Source organism: Agrilus planipennis, unplaced genomic scaffold (assembly GCF_000699045.2).
Source record: "Agrilus planipennis isolate EAB-ADULT unplaced genomic scaffold, Apla_2.0 scaffold397, whole genome shotgun sequence".
In the NCBI taxonomy this organism is placed as follows: Eukaryota; Metazoa; Arthropoda; class Insecta; order Coleoptera; family Buprestidae; genus Agrilus; species Agrilus planipennis.
In genome coordinates this window covers 37,633-47,743 of record NW_020439064.1, presented here as the reverse complement: position 1 = coordinate 47,743, position 10,111 = coordinate 37,633, and the positions used below count along the sequence as shown (strand labels likewise).

Sequence of the window (10,111 nt, the reverse complement as noted above, 5' to 3'; positions counted from 1 at the left end):
GAACTTCGAAATTTTCGAAATTCGACGTGTTCGTACCTGGAGATCCTGGAATTCGAAGTCTTCCAATCCTGGGGTCTTCATACCCCGAAGACTTCGGATCCCGGAGTCCGCTGGTTCGGTCCCTCGATGTCCAGTGATGTCCTGGGGATGCTGGTGTTTCCCGCTGTTTCCTGATGCGTTGACCACACCTCCAGCAGGTTCCACTTCCATGACGGGTCCTGGGCAACTTTGCAGATTGCGAGGCTCTAGCTGTTTACCTTCTCGTCTTGATTATTAAAAAAAAAAACGAAATTAAATTAAAGATTATATAAAAAATAACTAAAAAAGAGAAATTAACTTTGAATAAAAAGTTAAAGCAAATAAAAAGAAAGAGACCATTTAAAACAGGGACACTCTGTGTTAAAGTAAAAAAAGAACGAAAAAGCATAAAGTAGTTAACTAAAAAAGGAAACAAGATCTGTTTAATAAATAGAATCCACAAAAATGAAAGAGTTAAAGAATGAAATAAATAAAGACTACCTTGTGCTTGTTGATGGACCCCAAGGAAGGTGGTCTTCGTTATCTGGTGTTTGCAGACTCCGCCAAAGATTAACAAGCTAGCTGACATCCTTCACGTGCTGGAGGAGTCCTGATGTAAACTTGAAATACCTAAAACGTCTTAAGAGTTAGTAAATTAAATAAAAGATAGAAGTAAAAACAAGAGACTAAGTTTTGAATAGAAACTTAACATAAACAAAAATATAGAAAAGCTTTAAATTGGTATAATTATTAAAATAAAAAAGATAACTAAAAAGGGAAATATTTGAAGAAAGGCAGATTAAAATAATTACCTTACGTTTGTTGATAGACTCCGTTGATGGCTGCCATCTTTATTTGCTAGAGGAATGTAGATGTAAACATCAGAGTCCCTAAGACCTATATATAGTCCTTCAATTAGTAAATAAACTACAAGATTTAATAGAACTAAATAAAAAAAGAAATTAAGTTCAGAGTAAAAAGTTAATGTAAATAACATCTACTTAATTTGCTAATGAAATACACAAAAAGTAAAAAGAATTAAAAAATAAAGTGAATTAGCCATACTTTTGGTTTGTTGATGTACGCCAAGGAAGATGGTCTTCGTTATCTGGTGTTAATGATCTGATACAGCCCCTTCTTGGTACTTACAATCACATTTGTTTCTCTCACTTGACTGTAACTGCAATTTAATTAAATTTAAGTTTGTTATATTTTTATTCTAAAATAAATAAATGCATGTTATGTGGACCAAACCATGAGCATGAAAACGTGAAATAATTAAATTACAACAGAAACATATTAGTACAAATACCTAATATTATAACCAGATCTTACTTTTTAGAATATATACACTTTTATTTAAATATTTAACTAAAAAACGTCTACCACAGCGATTCCTTTGTAATGAACTAAATGAGTCATCAACAAAATCCATAGACCAAATGTAATAACCATAGAGTCGTAATACGTCTTACGTAGTGTCTAAATAGAGGCTGGACGTCATATTTCTTTTTCCAATGCGACGAGTTTCATCGGTTTTAGTAGAAATAAATACATTCGCTGCAACAGTAAATTAATTATTAACAATTTTCTATTAACAACGGTTCTAAGGATGTTTTCGTAGAAATAATACTGTACTCTTATGCAGTTTGTTATTGCATTTTTATAATCTAAAAAGTCAGGCGTTTTTGATATCTTTACAAAAGATCATTTACTTATTTATCAAACAGTAATATGCCATCACCATTTTCTAGCTTTTCAATACAATTTCAATGTGTTACATTTGTAATGATAATAATTCTGATATAGAGTGAACTGATCATTCTTAAACGTATAATTTTTATTAAACATTATAATAATAGCACATAAAAAATACAATTCTTTTACATAGTGTTTTTTTACAATGTTCTCGTATAAAAATGTACTTAATATTCTTTTTAAATTTTCATAAGTGACAGTCATGGCCTGTTGTGTAAAAACTGAGATCGTGTGACGTTTGATCATAAATAAGAACAAAAAAGAGGAAAAAAGAAAACTTATTTACTATTATTTACAATTTTAAAGCCATTACTACCATTTATTCTTCACCAAACTTATATATATCACAATTTACAACTTTTAAGTTAACAAAAAAAAAAAACTTTTCTTACATAACTCAAACATTACCTTTTCTTAAAAATACTCCTTCATTGTATCAGTTGAAGATAACGATTTTCTTCAAGTAACGAACTTAATGAAGAGGTCATATCATTAACAACCATGTTGGAACTCGGAGGGTCGGTAGCGCATTTCGCAAGGGGCTGCGTGGTGGTGCTGCTCACCATGTCACTGTTACTCACCCACGACTGGCAATTTTGTACGTACTCTAAAGTTCGTTGATAGACATCCTGATGCATATTCACCTGCTGCACTGACTGTGGTTGACTGTTAGCATTATTACCACCGGTGGGAATTCCCGGCGACATTTGTGATTGACTTATGTCCTTGCACTGAATTTCGTTGTCGGTGCACTGATGAACACAATTATTTTGACGTCTGTTGTACAAGCTGAAATGGTTACTACAGTTTAAGCATGCATGACTTTTTTCAATATCAACAACGTTCCCATTGCAATTATTGTTGTAAGGCGGTTTGAAACAATTCTGGTCGAAATGATTGCAAGTTTTGGTCATTCGGACGTCGTTAGGTGTCGGAGGATTAGCACCGTTTAGGGGTTGGTCGTTGACAGTTTGAACGCAGGATAAACCGTGAGGTCGTGCTGAAGAGCCAAAATTCATTCCCCTACAACTGTACCCGTTGGTACTATTCAACTGATTGTTGTTACAACCGTCGGCGAAATTGTTTCGAGTGCATGTACTTTGGTAACTATGACTACCGCAAAAATTATTTGATCCCATGGGAACGTTAGAAGACAGGTAATTACTTTGGATCTGAGGACACTGATTACTATTACTATAGTTCATGTTTACGTTTCCGGAATGGCACATATTATGATTCCCAGGATACGGCTGCATCGGACTATTTTGATTCTGGCACATGAGATTTTGTACTTTGAGATTGCTGTCCCACGCGTTTCTGTGTTGGGCATGACAAATGTTGTGTGGATTTGTGGACTGGTTGTTAAAACATTGATTTTGCATCATGTTTGTAGATGTCATCATATTTTGCACCATCAAGTCTTGTCTGTTTTGGTTTTGCATGACAACATTACAGTTTTGAGGTACCATGGCGTTCTGCATCATGCCGGACTGATTTTGAAAACCAGATAGGCTTACTTGTGAACTACACCTACTCGGTAAAGAGGGCAGTATTTGATTTCCGTTCGAAATATGATTCATAACGTTCGGAGGTGGAGAATTAATCATTTGGTGATTGGTGGTGGGAGATGGTACCATCATTTGACTATTCATATTGTTTGATGAAGATGAATGCATCATGTGACCGACGTTATGTGCAACTGGAGAATGAGTCATGTGGTTGATATTGGATGCTGGTGAGTGAACCATTTGGATCATGGTGCCTGTAGATTGGGGAGAGGCGGCCATTTGCGAAACGTTTGAACCTGGGGACATTACTGAATTTTGCATATGAGATGGTACGGCCATCTGACTGAAGTTTTGGGAAGGAGGCGACATTATAACTTGATTTAAATTCACGTGTCCATCCTGTTGGTTTGTTTTAAGCTGCATCTGTTGATTTAACTGTACCATGGGCGAAAGCGTTGACACAACCTGATTGGTTTGCTGTTGATAAGGAGAAGCGAGTTGACTGTACTGTGGACTTCCGGGAACAGCCACATTTAAACTGGAAGTCTGATTCAGCACTTCTGCAGAACTACTAACAGGTTTCTGTTGAGTGTTATTGTTTAACGTACAATTTTTGGAAGGAGAATTGGTCCAGCAAGCAACGTTGCCGTCAGTGTTGTCGGCAACTTGATTCAAATAATGAACCATTTCATCTGGGATGACCAGTTTGTTTTCAACCATTTCCCCTTCACCCACTTCGTCCAGGACGACTGCTTGATTGGGGTGCAATTCAGACGATGCACCAGCACCTTTAAGGGGAGATAATGTAACGGATGCAGGTCGAGGAGGCGGACTTTTACGATCTGTAAGGGTATGGCAGGGCTCGGATAAACGTCTATTATCTACCCCCGACGACGAACTCGGAAGCGAAACTTCTGTGGGTAATTTGTTAAACAACCACGCTTGTTGAAATGCGTTCTGTTGGAGAGAAACATTTTGAGGCTGAAAAACGGAACAATTAAGTATTGTAATTAAAATAACTATTTAGTAGTTTTTTGTTTACCTGAAGAACCAAGTTATTATTACCGGAAGGTGATCCTTGCGTTTGTAATTTTTGTAATTGTCCGGCGAGAAGATGAGATGATGGGGGTGGTGGCAACGAAACACCGCCAGTTGTCGCGGTCGATAATTGACTCGATCTTCTCGAACTTCCGGCTGATATTGGATCGTAAACGGAACTTGGGCCAACGCCGGGTCTCATGTTTGATGTCTACAAGTAGAAAAATTAAAGATAGAAGACTAATTCGTAAATAAATATTTATATGCTTACTTGTGACGCAAGACTGCTCTTCCTGCTCATATCGGCACTTCTCATACTGCCATAACACGAACTCACGGTCGAATTACTGTCTCTCCTTAATTGTACTTGCGTTCCTCCGCCTCCGAGCGGTTGTAATCTCTGTTGTATGTCAGTCATTTGCATTTTACTTTGTGCAGGTGTAACTCCCCCTTCCATTTTCAAATCAGTTATTCTCCTGTTCAGATCAGTAATTCCGGCATTTTTTCGCGATATGCTCGATAAGTTAGACGATGGCTTCATTTGTAGTCGAGGTTTCACCCTGTTACGCGTTGCTGGACCGTTGTTTATCGTCACTCCACCGCCTCGGTCGGTTCCAATGCCTACCATTGCTCGTAGAACTTCAGGTAGATCTTCAATCTGAAGAAAAAGCCAAATATAAAGATGAAAAAAGACAATTCAATTAAAAAAGAATGCAAAAGTACTTCGAGATCTTCGGCATCGTACGGCCAAGATGGGTCATCGATAGGAACTGTTCTTTGAATGGTCGATATTCCATCACCGTTTCCTTCATCTTGACATCCACCTGTTCCCTGATTCACACCGAGGGGACTGCCTTGTTGCTGACTTGGTGAGTTTATGTCAGACTGTAACGAAAAATTCATTAGTTAAATAAAAAAAAAAGTAGATAACCTATTTGTGAAACCAAATGCATAAATACCTCCGACTTGATACTTGGGCTGCTCAGACTCGCTGTCTTATGGCTTTGCATGTCTTCGCTTCGCGGACTCGAATCCAAACCTGCTGAACCATCGTCGTTAGGCCCGTCAATACCTTTGTGCTTCTTGTTTGCATAGAATTCTGCTCCGTGTACGGTTTTAACGTGTTTTCTCAGGGAACTTGGATCTGTGTACCTTTTCGTACAACCCGGTGCCTTACAGACATACGGTTTCTGTAAAAAATAAATAAATAAATAAATAATGAAATGGGGGCCCTACTGTTGGTTATGATCACAAATAAAGGACAGTAACGGTTTTATTTTTGTTCTAAAATATGAACTTCTGTTTACCTCATTGCTATGAGTTCTATTCTGATGTTTGGCTCGGTCGGAAGCGTTGCTAAACGCCTTTGAACACCCGGGATATTCACAAGTGTACGGTTTTTCACCTGTGTGCGACCTAAGGTGGGTTTTTAAGTTTTCTAATCTCGAATACGCCTTGTAGCAACCTTCGAACTAAAAGATAACGAATATTATTGGTAAAGATCGCTTATACTACCATTAAAAAAAAACTTACGGTACACTTGTGCGGTTTTTCCCCCGTATGTCTACGCATATGAACTACCAACATGTACTGGGCTTTGAACGGTTTTTCAGCCCTGGAACACCCATCCCATCGACATACAAATGACTTTTTATTAGCGTGTATATGGTCGTTATTGATGTGCTGTAAAATATTGAATTGTCTTTAGATAAGGTGCAAAATAAACATGAACAGTACACAAACCTTTACTAAATCATCTTGCGTAGGAAATTCCGTACCGCAGTCTTTCCAATGACAATTCGTTTCAATAAAATCTCCCGGTTCATCTCGCAGATCAGCTTGATCACCTCCAGCTTCTGATCCTTGCATGCACTGCCCCGTTAATCCATTTGCGATGGGTTCTTTTTTTATTTTCGTTTTTTTGTCCGTTTCCAAATGAGGAATGTTATTCGTGTCGGATTTTTTTCGCCCGTCATGAATCGCGTCCGGCTTGGGAATATTCTGTCCGAGGCTGCTGCTGCTGTGAAGTGGATGATGGGGTAAGGAATACATGGGATGGTGAGAAGTTGGTGCGGGTGGTAGTGGTAGTAATGATCCAGCACTGCGAATGAGGTGTGCCTGGAGTTGTTGAAGGTGCATTCCGGGATGCATGCTACTAAGGGCTGGACTGATGGCTCCGGCCGATAAATGACCGTAAGAACCACTCGCGCTTGACGATCTCGATCCATTTACGATTGATGCCAAAGAATTTGGAGAAAAACGAATCATCGAATTTATATCGAAAGAGTCAGAATAGGGCGACGATGATAATGCTCGTTTACGAGATTGACGTAAACTGCCTGGTCGTGGACTATTTAGACGTGATCCTTACAAAAAAAAAACAAAATCAAAAATCTTACTGTTAAATTGCTACTTTATTTCGTACCTTCTATGCTATACGGAAATTCGCTACTTGTTAAAGTTGAATTAGGGTGTAGTTCGGTTAAACCTCTTGCGCCTATGTAATCTGGTGGCAGTCCAATGCCTACAATATATTATACATTATGCATATCTGTATAAAACATCTGCAGATGTAGGTGGTAGAGACAGACAGACCATGATAGCGTTAATTTTCACTATTTATTTAATTACCTTATATTTTGATAAACTATAAGAGCAATCACAATAATTATCTATTTTTAAACTATCACATTTAGGACAATAATTAAATAAAACGTTTAAAACCTTTCTGACATCCAAGGTAATATCCCCAGTTCGAGATTAGTACGTATGTATTGACTTTTGTTTGGAGTGGTACTTTCATCAAAATATTTTTGTAGATAAACAAAAGGAAAAATATTCGTACGAAGAAACAATATTCAGATAAAACGTATTAATATAAAGTTGTAGCTTTTTTTAAAACTCGAATAATTAATTTAGTACTTATCTATTTAAAAGAGGAAACATTTCGGAAATAACATTATTAGAAATATTTTGCGATATGTAAAACAATGATCAATTTCCTGCTCGGGGCGCTTCCTCGATTTTACGTACGTACCTGAAGATTATAGCAGTTATTGATTAACTAGGAAAAATTGTAACGGAAAATCGCATACACTAATTTATTTTCTTATTCATTTCTTATCTCGAGTGTCAATACGATATTACTCGACCATAAATTGAGGTTGCAAAAAACTATTGTATTATTAACGCATCAGTAAGCGGAAGTGCGAGGCAAATTCTGAATTTGATTGGCAACACCTACACACTTTGCAGGATGCTTATATATTCTTAATGAAAATTCTCACGATCGACGATCTCACGAGCTATCAACTAATCCACCTGACAAAGTTTGTATACATATATTACGTATTTATATTTCACTGTTTTCTATGTAGATAAATTTTGCTATGGGCTTAAAAAATAGTTTAAATTCAAATTATTTCCTTTGAGAACTAAATTTATGATGAGATATAAGGAGACGAAATTCGGAGAGATGGCGAGAGTGAGTGAAACATGAACTTCTCGGTTTGTGTGAGGTGAGATTTATTTAAGCTCATGTCATCGCCATATGGGCATAAAGTTGGCCAAACGTCTGAAAATAAACGACGACACGGGAAGCGACGTTTCAATATTCTGCACTGGAGCAAATAAATAAACATTTTTCCATTAAAATACACCAACAGTTAATACAACACGCACAAAAATAACAAACATGACGGTAGAAAAAATTAATTCCTGCTGTTAACAGACTTTGTATCATCACTTACTTAATAAAACTTTTTGTAAGAACGAAAACAGTAGCTAATAAAGTGTCAAAAAAAAATCGATAAGAAAATCAATTAATCTATATACGTATATGTACAAATAAAATTGAATCGACCATTAAAAACAAATATCTGTCCATCTGTCTGTTTGTACGGGGCAAATCTTCAAAACGATTTCGATGGGATTTTGCAAACGTAAACAGCACGTCGTCAGCAAGGATCTAGGCTACTTTTTTTATCAAAAATAATTTTCGGAGAAAAGAAAGTAAAAGTAAGTGTTATGTGTAAACAAATACCTACTTACTTTTGGATTTTCATATTGGTCGAAACAAAAGATTAAGAAATAAAGAACGTGAAATTGATTTTCAATTTTATAGAAACTGAATTTTTATTTGAGGAATTCTGAACGAAAGAAGAGGCGGATAAAGCCGACACAAAGACACAAAAATAAGTCATTAAACATCTCGAAGCGACCGAAAATAGATTATGAGTTTTGCCAGATGCTTGCATCAGGTCTCTTGCGTTTTTCAAACCTAATGTTAGTAAACATTCTTGTCTCATCAAAATTTAATGGAAGATCAAAAACATTATGACAGTCAAACTATTTGAAGTGGCAACGTTGATGTGGTATAATTTTTTTAATGTAGACGAAAGGAAGCCTTTTATTTAACCAACAGACAGACAAAATTTTCCTGGTCACAGAAATATCTACCTATACATATATCTACACGTTTAAAAACTATAAGAAGGTCGCTTTTAACAAACAGAGATCGCATATTTGTGCACGGTTAATGTGCATTATTGGAAAAACATTATCAAAGGTAAAATAATTCGAAAGTGGTTTGTATTCTGTCGAAACTGCCAGACGCGGATCGCGATTTGGATCTTATCAGCGCGTCGCGACCTTGTTGGAGCATACGAAATCCTAAAATGTAGCATCGTGCTACAGATGGCGTTTACTGCGCCATTTGTAGTATTTTCTAAAATTATCAAAGGTGTACGTACGCTGTGGGAAGAATTTAGAAGTTATTCAGATGTGGTATTATAGTAGGATATTAAAAATATCGCGAATAGAAAAAATAAAAGGCATTAGAGGTATTAGAAAGAGGAGAATGGAGGGCGTTATAAGAAAGAGGCGAGATAGGTTGGCAGAACATGAGGGGCTAGTTAGTGACATATTGGAAGCAGAAATAGGGGTTAACAGAGGTAAAAGTAGACCTAGATGAGATTATTGTTCGCAAATAAATCTCTAACCATTTGCAAAATTTTAGAAGTAGTGTTTTCGCTCAATGTGTATGTATGTCATATAATAGACACACAGTTATTTTAGTAATTCCTTTACGTTCGTTTTGATCAAAGAGGGTTTTTACATGTCCACATTCACGTAGCCCTTAATGTCCGAAAAGGTGTCCTATACCAACTTATCTCGCTAATTTCTTGTTGACTTATTCCATGACATCCTCTGTTTTCATACTCCTTATTTTTAACTTTAAAAAACTTTTTCTTATTGGACGTCTTAATATAACGGATAAATATGCATAATACGTAAGTTTTAAATATCTGACAAACACTGTTCATAATTTATTCCGAGACGTCGCCTATAAACTTGTCTTAATAAATTGAAGAAAAAAACGTAAAAATTATAACATTGTAATCACATGATGGGAAGTTTAAAATCGGACTAACTTAATACACACAGACAGATATTTACAATCTAATCTAATGCCGCTAAAACTGGATCCAGTCTGTGTAGAATGTAGAGTGGTACCGGAATAGTAGATAGAAGGATGTGGGCTTATTAGATCTGATACTTTAGAAAAAGATATCGATAAAGCGTCCACTTTACGACCTAAAGCCATGTTTGGAATCAAGCTGCGCGATCGCCGTCATTTTATTAGATATTAAAATATCGAACGAACCGATCATAAAAACAGCAAGTGGACATTTATGGTGGATACTCTTTGCTCGAAAATGTAAACGATTTCTAACGTGATATTTACATACTTATAGGTAAATAGTTACGCAAAGATACACGTACAATTA

The 10,111-nt window shown here is 36.5% G+C and overlaps 1 protein-coding gene across 8 annotated transcripts in view; it reads right to left on the bottom strand.

Moving 5' to 3' along the window:
• The window catches only part of LOC108743344 (transcriptional activator cubitus interruptus), a 47,125-nt gene that overhangs the window by 4,056 nt on the left and 32,958 nt on the right, over positions 1-10,111 (bottom strand). For 5 of the 8 annotated variants that reach the window (XM_018478880.1, XM_018478883.1, XM_025977100.1 and 2 more), the window contains exons 3-14: positions 6,748-6,846; positions 6,066-6,688; positions 5,856-6,005; positions 5,630-5,794; positions 5,282-5,512; positions 5,046-5,207; positions 4,594-4,980; positions 4,327-4,533; positions 2,185-4,265; positions 1,354-1,578; positions 1,084-1,198; positions 873-915 (exon numbers count right to left, since the gene is read on the bottom strand). In XM_018478880.1, coding sequence (XP_018334382.1) covers positions 2,205-4,265; positions 4,327-4,533; positions 4,594-4,980; positions 5,046-5,207; positions 5,282-5,512; positions 5,630-5,794; positions 5,856-6,005; positions 6,066-6,688; positions 6,748-6,846 — 4,085 coding nt within the window. In that variant the 3' untranslated portion in view covers positions 873-915; positions 1,084-1,198; positions 1,354-1,578; positions 2,185-2,204. The other 3 variants (XM_018478881.1, XM_018478882.1, XR_003231616.1) reach the window with 3 other exon arrangements.